The sequence below is a fragment of the Herpailurus yagouaroundi genome, unplaced genomic scaffold (genome assembly GCF_014898765.1).
Source record: "Herpailurus yagouaroundi ecotype Mexico unplaced genomic scaffold, PumYag 188, whole genome shotgun sequence".
Lineage (NCBI taxonomy): Eukaryota > Metazoa > Chordata > Mammalia > Carnivora > Felidae > Herpailurus > Herpailurus yagouaroundi.
In genome coordinates, this window is record NW_024412419.1 from 35,815,012 (window position 1) to 35,832,860 (window position 17,849).

At 45.5% G+C, this 17,849-nt stretch overlaps 1 protein-coding gene across 1 annotated transcript in view; it reads left to right on the forward strand.

The window, feature by feature from the left end:
• Nucleotides 1–389: 389 nt before the first annotated feature.
• The window catches only part of SNRNP200 (small nuclear ribonucleoprotein U5 subunit 200), a 29,488-nt gene continuing 12,028 nt past the window's right edge, over nt 390–17,849 (forward strand). Inside the window, exons 1-24 of the mRNA XM_040496645.1 lie at nt 390–552; nt 1,061–1,224; nt 3,087–3,258; nt 3,976–4,168; nt 4,561–4,616; nt 6,225–6,323; nt 6,694–6,846; nt 6,954–7,053; nt 7,239–7,375; nt 7,965–8,048; nt 8,152–8,325; nt 8,624–8,761; nt 8,968–9,123; nt 9,896–10,066; nt 11,813–12,006; nt 12,444–12,567; nt 13,792–13,941; nt 14,184–14,294; nt 14,840–14,971; nt 15,153–15,341; nt 16,141–16,338; nt 16,742–16,894; nt 17,008–17,088; nt 17,362–17,445. Of these exons, the coding sequence (XP_040352579.1) occupies nt 508–552; nt 1,061–1,224; nt 3,087–3,258; nt 3,976–4,168; nt 4,561–4,616; nt 6,225–6,323; nt 6,694–6,846; nt 6,954–7,053; nt 7,239–7,375; nt 7,965–8,048; nt 8,152–8,325; nt 8,624–8,761; nt 8,968–9,123; nt 9,896–10,066; nt 11,813–12,006; nt 12,444–12,567; nt 13,792–13,941; nt 14,184–14,294; nt 14,840–14,971; nt 15,153–15,341; nt 16,141–16,338; nt 16,742–16,894; nt 17,008–17,088; nt 17,362–17,445 (3,258 nt within the window). The 5' untranslated portion in view covers nt 390–507. The remainder of the gene's footprint in view (nt 553–1,060; nt 1,225–3,086; nt 3,259–3,975; nt 4,169–4,560; nt 4,617–6,224; nt 6,324–6,693; nt 6,847–6,953; nt 7,054–7,238; nt 7,376–7,964; nt 8,049–8,151; nt 8,326–8,623; nt 8,762–8,967; nt 9,124–9,895; nt 10,067–11,812; nt 12,007–12,443; nt 12,568–13,791; nt 13,942–14,183; nt 14,295–14,839; nt 14,972–15,152; nt 15,342–16,140; nt 16,339–16,741; nt 16,895–17,007; nt 17,089–17,361; nt 17,446–17,849) is intronic.

Here is a 17,849-nt window from a genome sequence, read left to right on the forward strand (position 1 = left end):
TTAAACCGCTCGCTGGGTGCTTCAGTTTCCTCAACCAGAAAAGGAGCTAATTAGGCCTTTCTTGCCAGTACAGCTTCCAAGAGAGTGGCCAGAGTCAGGAAGAAGTGCGTAGAAAAGTTCTTGGGTTAGGCAGGCGTACGTTTCGCGGTGATGTGAGGAGGCCGAAGGCCGCAGCCCGAGGCGGGAAGCCTACGGTGGGTGGGTGGGGGGGTGGGGTCTTAAGTCCCAAGGGGTGGCTGGAACCGGAGTCTAGGGGTTCCGGGATTCGCCGCCCCGATTGCGCCGGCCACGCCAAGAAGGCCGCGCGGGTAAGCGACACACTCTCTCCGGAGACACGCCCCACCCATACTTCCGGCGCGCGACCCGGAAGCGGAAAGGAGCCCGTCTCCGTGCCTGTCCTGTGCGTCAGTCCTGCGTCGCTGGGGCCGGGCGGGAGAGGAGAGAGACTGCGTTTGGTGAAGTGCGGTGAGGGGAGCTGAGTACTGAGACCCCCCGGCAGCCGCGGCCATGGCGGATGTGACCGCCCGTAGCCTGCAGTACGAGTACAAGGCGGTGCGTGTGGGCTCGGGGGAGGGCCCGGGCTAGGGAGCCCAGTGGGGAGCGGGAGGCAAGTCAGAAGGCCTGCAGTTGAACCACGAAAGCGGAGAGGAAATCAGACGCGGGCTGAGGTGGGAGGTACAGGATGACACGAATAGCCCCACTAGGGTCTAGGGCGGGTGTTATGGGCTAAGAATTCTGCTAGGAGTGTTTGTTCCCTGTCCCCTCAGCGCTATACCCGCCCCCGTTTATTTCCCCCACCCAGCGAACCCAACGCTTTTCCCAGAGGTGGATTATTACGGGCAGTGTTAGGCACAAGGGTCGTTCCACTGATTTGATCGCTCTTTCCTCCCGCGCCGTCACATGGCGCTCTTTCATCTTAAGGAAAACCTCTTATTCCCGCTCTGTGTGCACTCAGTTGCTCCAGTTCTTACTAATTTTGATATCATCAAAATTGTATTCCTGTGATACAACAAGTGGCCTTACTGGTGGCAGAGCTTTGATAGTATTTTGATGTTTTCAGAACTCGAATCTTGTCCTCCAAGCTGACCGCTCTCTCATTGACCGGACCCGGCGGGATGAACCCACAGGAGAGGTGCTGTCCCTGGTTGGGAAGCTGGAGGGCACCCGGATGGGAGATAAAGCTCAACGGACCAAACCACAGATGCAGGAGGAAAGAAGAGCCAAGTGAGTACCAGGGAGAAAATGATTTCTCTTCAGATCCAGAGTCCATCTTTGCTTGAGCATTTGACCAACTTTTTTGCTGAAATGTTTGGTGCAAGATGAGACACGGGGCAATCAAACAACTTAAGGTAAAAATGGAACGTGAGACTTAACAGGGTCTTTGGCCTCAATCAGCATACCTGAAGTGAGAAAACTTTTAGATCTTTTTCTAACGTATGTGTTTCTGGTCCATAGAGGGATCTTAATTTTCTCCACGATATTTTCAGGACCCTTGCTTATTCTCTGTCTCAGTAACTCCTTTTCTTCCATTATGAACTTCCCACCCTTACTGCTTTCTTTTGCTGTTGACCACTTCCTACTTTTGTTGTTATAGAGTAACGCTCAAGCATCCATAGTAAGAAAGACAGGTTTTTTGTTTCGTTTTGGGTTTTGTTGTGTGTGTTTTTGTTTTTTGTTTTTTTTTCTAACTTTTGAGGGGATATATATATAGAGAGAGAGAGAGAGAGACAGTGAGCATGTGCATGTGTGTGCGCGAGCGGGGGAGGAGCAGAGAGAATGGGAGACAGGATCTGAAGTGGGCTGTCCACTGATAGCATAGAGCCCGACGTGGGGCTCAAACTCACAAACTGCGAGATCATGGTCTGAGCCAAAGTCGGGTGATTAACCCACTGAGTCACCTGGGCACCCTGGGGGATATATTTCAAAACTTAAAAATCATTGAACTTTACCTCATCTTTATGTTTTTTTTTGTTTATTTTTTTATTTTTGAGAGAGAGGGAGAGAGAGAGAGACAAAGTGAGCAGGTAAGGGGCAGAGAGAGAGAGGGAGACACAGAATCCGAGGCAGGTTCCAGGCTCTGAGCTGTCAGCACAGAGCCAGACACAAGGCTCGAACTCACAAACCGGAAGATCATGACCTGAGCTAAAATCAGACACCCAACCACTGAGCTGCCCAGGCGCCCCTCATCCTTGTGTTTTGAAATCTCTGATCATCTCTGTCTCTTTTTCCTCTTCAATGATGAAACCTCAGTAATTCAGAGGCCCAGTTTTGATTAGTTATGTTTGTTTGTTTGTTTTAAGATTTAATTTTTGGGATGCTTGGGTGGCTCAGTCAATTAAGCCTCTGACTCTTGATTTCGGCTCAGGTCATGACCTCAAGGTTTCGTGAGTTTGAGCCCCGCATTGGGCTCCATGCTGATGGCATGGAGTCTGCTTGGGATTCTCTCTCTGTCCCTCCCCTGCTCATGCGTGCTCTCTTGCTCTCTTTAAAAAAAAAAAAAAAAAAATATAAAAAAAAATATTTTATTTTTAAGTAATCTTTACACCCAACATGGGGCTCTAACCCACAACCCCATGATCATGAGTTGCGCGCTCTCTACCGACTGAGCCAGCCAGGCACCCCTTGATTATTTACATTTGAAGTGAATAAATACATCATGGTTTCTTTACCTTGCAGAGTGTGGCTTCCTTTACAGATGTGTTATAATTTGTTGAGAATTAATGGTAGTAGATTCCTTTGGATCCTCAGTTTCTCTGGCCAGAGAAAGAAAATGTGTCTGAGGTGTGGCAAGTTGAAATTCGATTGTAGTGTTATGCCAACAACCCAAAAAGGGTTGTCCTTTTTCAAGTGAGTGAGGAGGCTGTCTCATTGCAACATTTAGTGTGTTTAGTGAGAGAATAACAGAGGATTCCCTTCTTGTTACTTTTTTTGCATAAACATGACCAAGTGGGAATCATTTGCTGAGGTATAGATTCATATTTTTAAACATTACCTGTGTGCCATGAAGCTGAGGAGAGGAGGATAGGCTTGATTTAGTTTTGTCTTTGTGGGGAGATTCTACCTCTTCAATATCATGTGTTCATTAGGCGAAGAAAGCGTGATGAGGACCGACATGACATTAACAAGATGAAGGGTTATACTCTGCTCTCGGAGGGCATCGATGAGATGGTGGGCATCATCTATAAACCCAAGACTAAAGAGACCCGGGAGACCTATGAGGTGCTACTCAGCTTCATCCAAGCTGCCCTTGGGGACCAGGTGAGGAAGCCAGAGGGTGAAACCATGTTTTTGGAGAGGGAGAGAATTGCAACTGGGAAGTATCAGAAGAACCTTGACTGTGGATTTTCCTTTGTGGACGATAGCAGTTTGTGGAAGTGGCTAATATTTACTGAGCACTTGGCTTTGTGTGGAATAGCACTTTACGTGTTTTCTCTTTTTCAGTCCTCTATGACATCAGCTCTATGACTAGGCCCTGTTAATATTTATTTTTCATTTTACAGGCGAGAGATACGAGGCAAAGAATAGTTAAGTAATTTTCCTACGTGATAGAGGTAGTATTTTTGCAGGGCCACCGTAGGAGCCCGGATATTCTATATCTGAAATTTGTGCTCTTGAGCATTATATATGTGTGATTAGTTTAAGGGTCTTTATGCATCTCAGAGGCTCTGGTGAGGATAAAGAATTACCAAAAGTTTGGTGGGCTAGAGGAGCATTGAGGAGTGCCTCTGCCACCTGTAGAAATGTGCCAGACTTGTGGAATCTGGGTCCTACTTCTTAAGACCACCTACCTAATCTTTTTAAAAACAGATGGGTCTTCCTTTGGTTGTGGCATTTTTTATCAGTAGTGATGAAAGTAGTCAGAATCTGATAGGCAAGGTTTAAAGAGGCATGGCTGTTCACATCCTGTTGTCACATGAAGCTGGTCGGTGATGTTCTAGATCTTGTTCTAAATTTTTTTTTTTTTTTTGCCTCTAGCCACGTGATATCCTTTGTGGGGCAGCTGATGAAGTTCTTGCTGTTCTAAAGAATGAAAAGCTTCGGGACAAGGAAAGGAGAAAGGAGATTGACCTGCTGTTGGGTCAGACAGATGATACCAGATACCATGTGCTAGTGAACTTGGGCAAAAAGATCACAGACTACGGTGGAGACAAGGAAATCCAGAATATGGGTAACTGAGTTCTTTATGTCCTTATCTTATTAAATGATTGCTTTTGACTTCTAAACTTGATTTTCTAGCCTTAGTCATTAAAACCTCTGCATATGTCAGTGAGTTCTCGTAACCTTTTTGGTGTTTGAAGAGTTGTGATGTTTGAAGAGTTGTGATTGGTGAATCAGAATCCCTAGATACAGCAGCCATTTCTTACTCTTAAGACCCTTTTGTATAGAACCTGGGGGAAAACTTGGGCAGAGCCTGTGTGGGGGCAGGAGTGGCACGTTTGGGTGGTTGAGCAGGCGATGCAGGGCCATATCCAAAACTAGCAGGCAGTTGGGGAGGAATTAGCTCCAAAGTGCCTCATTACACTAATTCATTATTCTTTTTCTTACTTCTTACTGTTGCAGATGACAACATTGATGAGACGTATGGTGTGAATGTTCAGTTTGAGTCTGATGAGGAGGTGAGTGATAAAGCAAATGAATGCAGTCTGTTTTTATTTTTTGAAATTGTTAAGGTGAGGGGACCACTTCTGGCATAAAGAAGCTTCCTAACTGAAGCCAGATAAATTTTACGGTGTTTGTTTTATGGGTGTCTAACTCAGGCATAAATATTATGTTGCTAAGAATTTGCTGCGGTCGTCTTTAGGGATTTATAAAGCACATTTGAACTTATAAATGTAAGCATATAATAATTTGTTTTTTTTTAATTTTTTATTTTTGTTTTATAAATTTTTTTTTTAACGTTTTATTTATTCTTGAGACAGAGACAGAGCATGAGCAGGAGAGGGATAGAGAGAGAGGGAGACACAGAATCTGAAGCAGGCTCCAGGCTCTGAGCTGTCAGCACAGAACCTGATGTGGGGCTCAACTCACAAACTGCGAGATCATGATCTGAACCGAAGTCGGACGCTTAACCAACCGAGCCACCCAGGCGCCCCTGTTTATTTATTTTTGAGAGAGAGAAATGGTGTGAATGGGAGAGGGACAGAGAGAGAGAGAGAGAGGGAGACACAGAATCCAAAGCAGGCTCCAGGCTCTGAGCTGTCGGCACAGAGCCTGATGCGGGGCTCAAACTCACAAACTGTGAGATCATGACCTGAGCCGAAATTGGACACTCAACTGACTGAGCCACCCAGGTATCCCTAAACATATAATAATTTAAAATAAATTATGTGGATTAGCAAAAAGACAAAAAGTACAGCATGCACCTCCATTGAGGGCATACATCACCATGTTTTAATGCATTTTAATTTATTGTGATAATTTTCCAATTTTCAGTACTGTGTCCTGCCGTTTAAAAAAAATTTTTTTTAATGCTTATTTATTTTTAAGAGAGAGAGAGAGACGAATGGGGGTGGGGGGCAGAGAAAGAGGGAGACACAGAATCTGAAGCAGGCTCCAGGCTTCGAGCCTCAGCACAGAGCTTGACATGGGGCCTGAATCCATGAGCTGTGAGATCATGACCTGAGCCGAAGTTGGACGCCCAACCAACTGAGCCACCCTGGTGCTCCTGTGCCAATTTTAAAAGAATGCACTTTTGCCCAAGAGCACAGGCATATTTTGTATATGTTTGTTAAAGTAACAATTGCAGCAGCCACTGAGATTTACCACCTAATCAGAATTTCTTGGGGGCGCCTGGGTGGCTCAGTCATTTAAGCGTCTGACTTTGGTTCAGGTCATGATCTCATGGTTCGTGAGTTTGAGCCCTGCATTGGGCTTCTCACTGGTGGTGTGGAGCCTGCTTAGGATTCTCTTTTTTCCTCTCTCTGCCTCTCTGTCTCGCAAAAAATAAATTTAAGGGAGTTTAGTAAACTAAGAGGAGAAGCAGAAGAGAGAGTAGAAGCATCTAATGAATCCATGCCAAGTGGACTTAAGAGTAATGAGGTCATTCAGTTAAATGTACTGTGGAGTAAGACTGACTCTGGCTCCAGTAAGCTATTGGTTACCACCCCCCTCCCCCAACCATTGCTCTAACCATGGATCCAATTTTAAGTGATTGAGGGGAGAAGTTCTGTAGTGATGCCAGAGTCACTTCCAAATCATGAGTTGGGGTTGGGCTGTTTCTGTAGGAAGGTGATGAAGATGTGTATGGGGAAGTTCGAGAAGAGGCATCTGATGATGACATGGAAGGGGATGAGGCCGTGGTGCGCTGCACCCTTTCAGCTAATGTAAGTACGGTTTGTTTTTGCCTGTTCCTGCAAGGTCAGGGGATTTCTGGGTGTAGCATTTGTTTCTCATATGTAGGTCCTGTTATACATTACTTACCAAGCTACCCTTTTATAGGAGCCGTAATAAACATGCAGTGTCTTGATTTTCTTAAGACTTCAGTCACTCATTCTCCTTTCCAAAGGCATGTGTTGGTGAAATCTTAGTTTAGTATGCTCCTGAGCTCAATGTAGCAGAGTTTTTTTTCCCTTCTGGAAAGTCCTTAAAGGATCGTAGGCTATGGGTGGCAGGTAGAACTTTGTTGTAGGATGATGAGAAAGCCGTTGGTGCAGACAGACATGGTGTGAGCTAAGTGCCTGGTTACCTTTGTAGCTTGTAGCGTCGGGGGAACTGATGAGTTCTAAGAAGAAGGATTTGCATCCTCGGGATATTGATGCGTTTTGGCTACAGCGGCAGCTCAGTCGCTTCTATGATGATGCCATTGTGTCACAGAAGAAGGCAGATGAAGTGTTGGAGATTTTGAAGGTACAGCCAAGAGGTTGTTTTGTGTTCATTGTATGTATCTTAGCAGGTGGGACGGTGGATGGAGGCAGATGGCTGTGTCCTTAATCGTGGTTACCTTCTCTCTGCAGACGGCCAGTGATGATCGGGAATGTGAGAACCAGCTGGTTCTGCTCCTTGGTTTCAACACTTTTGATTTTATTAAAGTGTTGCGACAGCACAGGATGATGAGTGAGTATATAGTGGTCTCTTCTGGAGCATATACACGGTGTGTGTGCATGTGTGATGGAGGCTTTGTTAATTTTCATAGCTTCAGTGCTTCTTTCATTTAGTTTGCTTTCTCCCCCAAGGTTGAAGGTTGATTTTACCTTACCCCTTTCTTCTCACCTTCCCTTTCTTCCTTTTGCTGTTGGCAGTTTTATACTGCACCTTACTGGCCAGTGCACAGAGTGAAGCGGAAAAGGAAAGGATCATGGGAAAGATGGAAGCTGATCCAGAGCTCTCCAAGTTCCTCTACCAGCTCCATGAGACTGAGAAGGAGGATCTGATCCGGGTAAGGGCTGGGTTGGTTTATCGGTCTGATTCCGGAGCTAGACTGTTTGATTTGGAAAGGAGACCTCACTTAGAAGATTGTAGCGTAGAGCTGAATTCCTATTAGAAAAGGGAATTGAAGAAGTAATTTCTCTGAATTCTTTGAGGTTTGTCACTGGTGTAGATTAAAATCTACACATTGACATTGGTGTGGTCAAGAGACTGTTGACTTCCTGTGGTCTTCACCAGCACCATGGACGGTTCACTTGTTGTTTACACAATAAATCATGGTATCTACTGAAAATGCTGGGACAGAACACATGTGTTGGCTGAACACAGAACCCACGCTTCTACCTTTAGGGATAGCCCTTGATGCTGAATTGCTGAATGTCTACTTTTGGAATCCCCGCGCTGTGCATTGTCCCTTTAAAGCTGTTTGCTTTCATCATTCTGGTGGTCCCTGTGGCAAATGTCTGAACATAAAGGGCCATCTTTCTGTTTGGAGACTTACTGGTCAGCACCTGTGAGTCAGGCTTCGCTAAGCAGGGGTTGGAAGGGACCAGAACCTACAACGGTGAATAATTGTTACTTTACATCTTTCCCCGTCACAGGAGGAAAGGTCTCGGAGAGAGCGAGTACGACAGTCCCGAATGGACACAGACTTGGAAACCATGGATCTGGACCAGGGTGGAGAGGTAAGTATCGGGTCATTTCTAAGGCTATGCCGGATGGAAAACTTATTTGTTCACTTTGTTCACTGTGTGTTTTGTTTTTGTTTTTTTACCCCCATCTTCCCAGGCACTGGCTCCGCGTCAGGTTCTGGATTTGGAGGACCTGGTTTTTACCCAGGGGAGCCACTTCATGGCCAATAAACGTTGTCAGCTTCCTGATGGGTCCTTCCGTCGCCAGCGCAAGGGCTATGAAGAGGTGCATGTGCCTGCTCTGAAGCCCAAGCCCTTTGGTTCAGAAGAAGTGAGTGAATTATTTTTCTCAGTTTTCTGCTCAGTTCATCTCCCTTCCAGTTTGGATTTCAACCCATTGGCCAAAATGTGACCTTGTGTCATAGATAGTTTGTCCCAGAAATGGAAGTTGCTTCAGAGTTTCCCATTTTGATTTTGAGTCCAGGGGACAATATTGAATTTCTCATCTGGCCTTCAGTGCAGAGTTATTCAGGGAGGGCGCCAGGAAATACAATCCTGGCCATCCCGCAAAAACAGCCTGCTCAAGGGTGCTGCCAGTATGTGACATGCATGGCATTTCTTCCTTCTAGCAACTGCTTCCAGTGGAGAAGCTGCCGAAGTATGCCCAGGCTGGATTTGAGGGCTTCAAAACACTGAATCGGATCCAGAGTAAACTCTACCGTGCTGCTCTGGAAACAGATGAGAATCTGCTGCTGTGCGCCCCTACTGTAAGCACTGCCCTGGCTGCTTTGTTCCTGTGGGAAGTGGTATGTTTTTGGTGGCAAGATGGTTCATCTTCACCCAAATCCTCTCCCAGTTCTTTTCTCTTTGATGGAAGAAATGTCCTAGGAGGTGCTCTGGTATCTGTTTTGCTGATAAGCCTGTAGAAGTGAGGACAGGTAAACAGGCCTTCTCATCCTTGACTCTGTCTTAGGGTGCGGGTAAGACCAATGTGGCCCTGATGTGTATGCTCCGAGAGATAGGGAAACACATTAACATGGATGGCACTATCAACGTGGATGACTTCAAGATCATCTACATTGCTCCTATGAGATCTCTGGTGCAGGAGATGGTGGGCAGTTTCGGAAAGGTAAGGGGTAGAAAGGTATTGGGAACAGGTCTAGTGCATCACTGCTTGTACTGGGGCATCTCTGGAATGTCTTGTATGGTGTTTTTCTTCCACTTCAAGGTGGAGCTTGACCCAGGGTCCAAGTATTTCTGAAGCAAGAGCGTCCTGGGCCTGTCTTGGACTTTTGCGAGGATTTAGCATCTTTCTGTTACTGTTTCTGAGTCAGTTTTCTGCTGTTATCATTTACATTACTGAAGAATTTATGAAATGCTCATGGGATATGGTTGACATTAGACCTAGCGGTGTTATTCCAGGTCCTGTTGTCTACAAGTTTCCATTTCCTCCTCTTTGTGCAGACATCCCAGAAATTCTTTGCTTCATTTGCCTGAGTGTAAACTTGGGTTTATTTTATTTTATTTTATTTTTTAATTTTTTTTTTCAACGTTTATTTATTTTTGGGATAGAGACAGAGCATGAACGGGGGAGGGGCAGAGAGAGAGGGAGACACAGAATCGGAAACAGGCTCCAGGCTCTGAGCCATCAGCCCAGAGCCCGACGCGGGGCTCGAACTCACGGACCGCGAGATCGTGACCTGGCTGAAGTCGGATGCTTAACCGACTGCGCCACCCAGGCGCCCCGGGTTTATTTTAGAAATACGTGTTTGTGTTCATATGATATTTTCCTGTTGGGTCGATACCTCCTTCCAGTACTCTACATTCAGACTTCCCAGATAAAGTGTTGTGGCAAGGCCCCCTTCAAGCATTCTTGCCTGACATGCCTCTCCTCCACCTAGCGCTTGGCGACATATGGCATCACTGTTGCAGAACTGACTGGCGACCACCAGCTGTGCAAGGAGGAGATCAGCGCCACTCAGATCATTGTCTGCACCCCCGAGAAGTGGGACATCATTACCCGCAAGGGTGGTGAGCGCACCTACACACAGCTCGTGCGGCTCATCATTCTGGTGAGCAGGGAGTACTTGAGCACGTAGAGACCAGGCCTGGTCGAGGAGGGTTTGCTGAATTTTAACGCTGTTTCTTCAGTGCTTTCCTCTAGTCACTAGCCTTTATAATGACAGCTGTTGTCAGTATTGCTGTTACTGTTATTTATTATTTAAAAAAAAAATTTTTTTTTTCAACGTTTATTTATTTTTGGGACAGAGAGAGACAGAGCATGAACGGGGGAGGGGCAGAGAGAGAGGGAGACACAGAATCGGAAACAGGCTCCAGGCTCTGAGCCATCAGCCCAGAGCCTGACGCGGGGCTCGAACTCCCGGACCGCGAGATCGTGACCTGGCTGAAGTCGGACGCTTAACCGACTGCGCCACCTAGGCGCCCCTGCTGTTACTGTTAAATGAGAATCTGCCCCTAAGTGAAAGATTTCTGAGGAGGTGCATGGTGTTTGCCATGTTGTTCTTTATGTGTTTGTTTGTGTCCGAAATGTTTTGGAATAAATGTAAACAGACAAACTAATTGTGTCCTCCTCCCAGGAGGGCTTTATAAATAAATAATCCATTCTCAAGGGGAACGAGGAAGGAGTCAGGATATTGTGTTCCAAATGTACAGAGAGCACCCAGAGAAGAATGACCTTGAGTCTGGTTGTAGTTTCTTTAAGTTGTCTGGGAAAGCAGAAAGGAGACCTCACATATTGTTTTTCAGCATTCTAGAGCAGGGCTTGGCAGTCTGTGGCTACTGGATTTTGTTTTATCAGAGTACAGCCATACCCATTTATTTACATATTGTTACAGCTGCTTTTGTGCTTTAGTGACAGAATTGAGTACAATTGGCTCTTGAACAACACAGGCTTGAACTGCATGTCCGCTTTTATGATTATTTTTTTTGGTAAATACAGTACTGGACTATAAATGTATTTTTTCTTTATGATTCTAATAACATTTTCTTAATTTACAATATCGTAAGAATACAGTATAGAAAACATGTACAAGATATGTGTTAATCAACTGTTTATGTTATTGGTAAGGCTTCTGGTAAACAGTAGGCTCTCAGTAGTTAAGTTCTGGGGGAGTCAAAAGTTGTAAGTGGATTCTCGACTGTGTGGAGCATCCATAACCCCTGCACTGTACAAGGGTCAGCTCTGTTTGTAACAGAGACTGTATGACCCACAAGCTTAAAATCCTGATTGGCCCTTTATGAAGTTTGCCAGCCCCTGCTTTAGTGCTACTCAAAGTCTTGTTAGAAGTGCAGTCCCTGACCTCATCCCACATCTACTGAAACATAATCTACATTTTAGTAAGATTCTCTGCTACATGCTGACATTCAAGAGGCACTGCCTTAGGCTATGTGAACTCATCATTTGATGTATATCTTTTGCAAGCACAGAGTAGTAAGAATGACTGCCCAGGGGTGAAGCCTTATTTGATATAAATAAAGTTTGCTGAGAAGCTTCATTTTTAGTAAAGAAATTAATCTTTGAGTGAAGTTATAATGAACTCATTTACCTGAAGTATCACATTTTCTTGCCATAAAGTATTAGGTTTCAGTAAACTAGCAAAGCAGCTTGGTGGTCAGAGCATGTTATTTTCTGGGGTATTTCGTAGTGAGTATTGTCTCACCCTTTGGGTTTCTCTTGCTTGGGATCCCTTTTCTTCTTTATTTGGCATGGTAGGTATGTACTACAGGATAGGTCTGTTAGGAAAGAGGACTACATTTTTCTAGCCCTAGAGGTAATTGGCCACCCCCTCATTCCTTAGGATGAGATCCATCTTCTCCATGATGACAGAGGTCCTGTCTTGGAAGCTTTGGTGGCCAGGGCCATCCGAAACATTGAGATGACCCAAGAGGATGTCCGACTCATCGGTCTTAGTGCTACCCTCCCCAACTATGAAGATGTGGCTACCTTTCTGCGTGTAGATCCTGCCAAGGGCCTCTTTTACTTTGACAACAGGTACAAGAAAGACTGGGAGAAGATTAGGGTGACCTTCCTGATGCCCTTCCCCTTTTTCAAGGAGCTCTTTTGGATTGGGTATTAGATGGATTTTGGTTTTTTTTTAAATTTTTTTTTTTTCAACGTTTATTTATTTTTGAGACAGAGAGAGACAGAGCATGAACGGGGGAGGGGCAGAGAGAGAGGGAGACACAGAATCGGAAACAGGCTCCAGGCTCAGCCATCAGCCCAGAGCCTGACGCGGGGCTTGAACTCCCGGACCGCGAGATCGTGACCTGGCTGAAGTCGGACGCTTAACCGACTGCGCCACCCAGGCGCCCCCGGATTTTGGGTTTTGATGTGGTGTGAATCCAGGAAAGAATGTCCTTTCCACTGAAAATAACTGTTTCCTCACTATTTTGTGCCAAAAACCTCATTTATCTAATTTGAATTTCTAGCTTCCGCCCAGTGCCTCTGGAACAGACTTATGTGGGTATCACAGAGAAGAAAGCTATCAAGCGTTTCCAGATCATGAATGAAATAGTCTATGAGAAAATCATGGAACATGCTGGAAAAAATCAGGTCTATCTATGGTTTCCTATTAAACTCTGTTCTTTTGCATTTTTGACTTCTATAAAGAGAAAAGACACAAGACAAATCACCAGTATTAGGAATGAAATTGGATATTAACATAGAACCTGTAGCCATTGAAAGGATAATAAAGGATTATTATGAATAACTTTACATGTACATTTGACAACCTAGAAAAAATAAGGGGCCTGTTCCTCAAAAATTACTACCAAAACTCAGCCTTGATGAAGAAGATAACCTGAATAGTTTCATAGTCATTAAGGAAATTGAATTTGTAATTTAAAAACTCTGAAAAAAGAAATCCCCAGGTGTGGATAATCAGTCTGTCTCTCTACATTATCAAGGGTCCTTCCATAAAAGATTTGGCTGTCTTACAGTGAAAATAAAGTTGAAAACTAAAAACTAGTGAAAGAGGACATTTTATTAGAAAATACATATTTTTTTAATTAAACACCATTTGGTCACGTTAACCAAGACAAAAACCAAGGGAAAGTGGAAGGGTGTGTATATTTTTTTATCTGTTAAAAAAAGCCTATGAATCTAGATGAAGAGACCAATCTTTTCTTTCTTTTTAAGTGAGTTTATTTTAAGAGAGTGGAGAGAGAAAGGATCCCAAGCTGGCTCTGCGCTGCCAGTATGGGGCTTGAACTCACAAAATTGAGTTCATGACCGAGCTGAAATGAAACTGAGTTGGATGCTTAACCGACTAAGCCACTTAGGTGCCCCGAGACAAATCTTTGCTTGGCACTAAATACTTGGAGGACTTTATTTCCTACCAAATGGTACTAGTCTATACTGAGACTTCCTAAGTCCTTTTACAAAGGCTAGTGCCTATCATTGAATACAGTATATGAGCTGTTATTTTGCAGGCACATTCTTCAGGTGACTTAGAATCCTGTCAGGTGCCTGAACACAGATTTATTACTGGGAGTTCTGAATTTGCATCTATATTTTACTTAAATGTGGTTTTAAAGATAGGATGCTAAGAGTTAGCTTAGTTTCCCAGCTACAGGACTCTGCCACTGTACTTTGTACTTTATTCACACAGGTTCTTAGGCGCTTCTGAATCAGTATACCTTCCTGCCATTGCTCTTCTCGGGGTTTCTGGCCTCATAACAGTGTAGCCTCTGCTTCCTGGTGCCGGCGCCATGGGGCCAGAGGAGTGACAGTGGTAGCTGCGTCTCTTGACTGTGGCAAACTGTGGTTTCTCCTTAGGTGCTGGTGTTTGTCCACTCCCGGAAGGAGACTGGGAAGACGGCCAGGGCCATCCGGGACATGTGCCTAGAGAAGGACACTCTGGGTCTGTTTCTGAGAGAGGGCTCAGCCTCCACAGAAGTCCTTCGGACGGAAGCTGAGCAGTGCAAGGTGAGGAGAGACAGGCCCGGTTCTCTTGTTTCCTACCTGGTAACTGGTTCAATCCGAGGTTGTCCAGACAGTCCTCGACTGCATCATGGTGCTGTTGTTTCACACAGGTGAAGGTTGATTGTCTGGGTCTGGTTATGTGGAATAGGTAAGGGGCAGGGTCTCGAGGGAAGAGATCTACTTAGTCTCTGTGGAGTTCCCACAGTGAGGCTCACCTCCTCACCTGTTTTTTTTCTGTTCCACAGAACCTGGAGCTGAAGGATCTTCTGCCATATGGCTTTGCTATTCATCATGCAGGCATGACCAGAGTTGACCGGACACTTGTAGAGGATCTTTTTGCTGATAAACACATTCAGGTGAGCGCGGGCAAAGTGTAGGCATCAGAAGACCTCAGGTGTCAGATGCCATGTTTGCACCCAGTACCTTATGGTAAACCAGGTTAGAGGGTTGTGGGAGGTACAGTAGATAGAACTTTGGCCACCTCTCCCAGCTCTTCACCTACTGCATCAGGGAAGATGAGTGATTTTAGGAAAGCGTTTGAGAAGCATAACAAAGGAAGCGTGTCAGTGACTCCAGATGTCACCAATCAGGGCCTCGTAAGGTTAGGACCTCGTATGTTCTCTCTCTCAGGGTGTATTGTTAATTGTCTGGTAACTTTAAGTTGATTAATATTAGTCTACAGTTCTACCTCTTAAGTATCTCGAGAACTGTGGAATGTTAATTATTGAATAGATGAGGAACCAAGGGACTCCTTTCCTCTTTATTCCAGTGTTACCTTGACAAGTGTGGGACCCACCTCACTCCTGCTAGAAGCTCTAAGGCCAGTTTCTAAGAGAACTTGGGGATACTAACCCTGTGGTGGTAACGTCTTTTCTTTATTACCTTGGCTTTGCTTCTATAGGTTTTAGTTTCCACAGCAACTCTGGCTTGGGGTGTGAATCTCCCCGCACATACAGTCATCATCAAAGGCACCCAGGTGTACAGTCCAGAGAAGGGGCGTTGGACAGAACTGGGGGCACTGGACATTCTGCAGGTATAGAGCCTTTGAGGTTATTTTCAGTGGGGAAAGGTATCCTGTGTATAAAATTTATGCAAAGAGGCCAAAAAAGTGGCAGATGGAAGGTGTGGTTCTGTAAAGTAGAAGTCTGGGAACAAAACCCTAGGCTCTGTGGCCATAACTCTTTTAAAAGGTTTGCAACCTGTTTCTGACCTAGATGCTGGGACGTGCTGGAAGACCCCAGTATGACACCAAGGGCGAAGGCATACTCATCACGTCTCATGGGGAGCTACAGTACTACCTGTCCCTCCTCAATCAGCAACTTCCTATTGAGAGCCAGATGGTATCAAAGTTGCCTGACATGCTCAATGCGGAAATCGTGCTGGGGAATGTCCAGAATGCCAAGGTAGGGAAGGGCTCTGCCCGTCACGCGTCTTGCCTTCTCCAGAGAAGCCAAGATACCAGGGTGGGATGGTCTCCATTGTGGTGTTGTGGACCACCAGTGTATAGGGGCTTCCAACCCTGTGCCCCACATCTTCAATGTAAGCAGTCTCTCTGAAGCTTGTCAACTCTGTGGCTGACAATTCCCCTTGTTACCAAGATCTCAGAAAGAACTCTGTCGTTCTAATAAGATACTAGAAACCTTCAGAAGACAACATACATTCTTCTAGTTGGGAATTAATTTCTCTGTTTTTTTAAAAAATATTTTGAGGAGCGCCTGGATGGCTCAGTCGGTTGAGCGTCCGACTTCGGCTCGGGTCATGATCTCGTGGTCCGTGAGTTCAAGCCCCGCGTCAGGCTCTGTGCTGACCGCTCAGAGCCTGGAGCCTGTTTCAGATTCTGTGTCTCCCTCTCTCTCTGACCTTCCCCCGTTCATGCTCTGTCTCTCTCTGTCTCAAAAATAAATAAACGTTAAAAAAAATAAAAAAAAAAAATATTTTGAGAGAGAGTATGTGCATGCGAGCAGGGGAGGGTCCGAGAGAGAGGGAGAGAGAGAATCTGCACTGCGTGGAGACAGCATGGAGCCCATCTTGGGGCTCCTTCCCACAAACTGTAAGATCATGACCTGAGCCAAAATCAAGAGTCAGACACTTAACTGACTGAGTCGCTCAGGCGTCCTTGGAATTAATTTCTAAGTGATCTCTGGGAGCTTTTCATTTGGACATAATTTCTCCATGCTCAGACCAGCGGGTTTTCTCTTGTAGGATGCGGTGAACTGGCTTGGATATGCCTATCTGTATATCCGAATGCTCCGATCCCCAACCCTCTATGGCATCTCTCATGATGACCTCAAGGGAGATCCCCTGCTGGACCAGCGCCGACTGGATCTGGTTCATACTGCTGCCTTGATGCTGGATAAGAACAATCTGGTCAAGTATGACAAGAAGACAGGCAACTTCCAGGTGAGTGGGTTGAGGGATTGAGCCACAGGTCTCAGTAAAAGTGGTGATCTCAGGCAATTTTTTAAATTGTTTTCTTGATTTGAGCACTGCCTGTGTAATTGCCCATTGTGTAGAAAAACAGGTGGGATTAGACTGTGCCCTTTGAATCTAGGAACCTCTAAGATGGTATAGTAGAACCTGAGGGTGCCTGCTTTCTGTCACTTGAGTCAAAGCAGCTCATTCACCTGTCTTTTCTGTGTGGGCATCAGTTCACCATAGGTCAGTTTGTTGTGCCATCTTTCTTCATGTGCTCGGGCCAGAAACTCTTGTTGCTGTGAGTTTCTCCAGTGGGCACCTGTTGTCTACAGTGAGAGGTTGCCACTTGTTAACGATCACCGTTGGATTGAGTCTTCCTCCTTCATAGGTGACAGAACTGGGCCGTATAGCCAGCCACTACTACATCACCAATGACACAGTACAGACCTACAACCAGCTGCTGAAGCCCACCCTAAGTGAAATTGAGCTTTTCAGAGTCTTCTCGTTGTCTTCAGAGTTCAAGAACATCACTGTGAGAGAGGTGAGTCCACACAGCGTGTTGGGACAGATGGTGGGTACTCACTGCTGAGTCGCTGGATGGGTTCTCTCCTTAGTCACCTGGCTTTTCCTTGACCGGTTCCCTTCTTGTGGCAGGAGGAGAAGCTGGAGCTGCAGAAGTTGTTGGAGAGGGTGCCCATCCCGGTAAAGGAGAGCATTGAGGAACCCAGTGCAAAGGTGAGCTCGCTCCTCTGCTTGGCATAAGGATTGGATGGTTTTGTAAAAAGTGAACCTTGAATCTACGTTCATGTTCGATGACTTGCTCAGTTTTCCTGGGTTTGGCATCCTTTGCACATGTTCTTTATGTGGAGTAGCAGTTATTTAATGCCTATAACGTGGGAGCTGTGGATCCGATTCGGCATGATCCATGGATCCCAGAGCAGAAGTGTGATTCACCTTCTTGCACCATCAATGACTGGCCATCTTCTTGCTGACCTTGCTTTTTTCCAGATCAATGTGCTTCTCCAAGCCTTCATCTCACAGCTGAAATTGGAGGGCTTTGCGCTGATGGCAGACATGGTGTATGTCACGCAGGTGAGAGCACGGTTGTGCTGCCAGGAGAAGAGGCCTAAACAGTTCCAGTCCCTTGTGCTCTTGTGTGTCTTGGAAAAAACAGGCTGACGCTAGTGAGGAGGGGAGAAGGCCAAGTTTTGTTCTAGTTGGCTCGTTGATTATGTGCATATGGCATAGCCACTCTGTGTCACTGATCTTGAGCGTGAGGAGAGGTAGGGCCTTAAGAGAGAGTGCTGGGCAGGTTCCATAGGGAGAGCCACAAGACATAATGTCTGCTTCCCTACAGAGAGTGACTTTCCACTACGGCTAGGCTTATCTGTAAGTCCAGAAATGGCAAAAGGTTCTATTAGCTACAGTTCGTCTTTACCTTTGAGGGCAAGTCATTAGCATCCTTGCTTTTGCTAGAACCCTGAGTGCTAAATGAG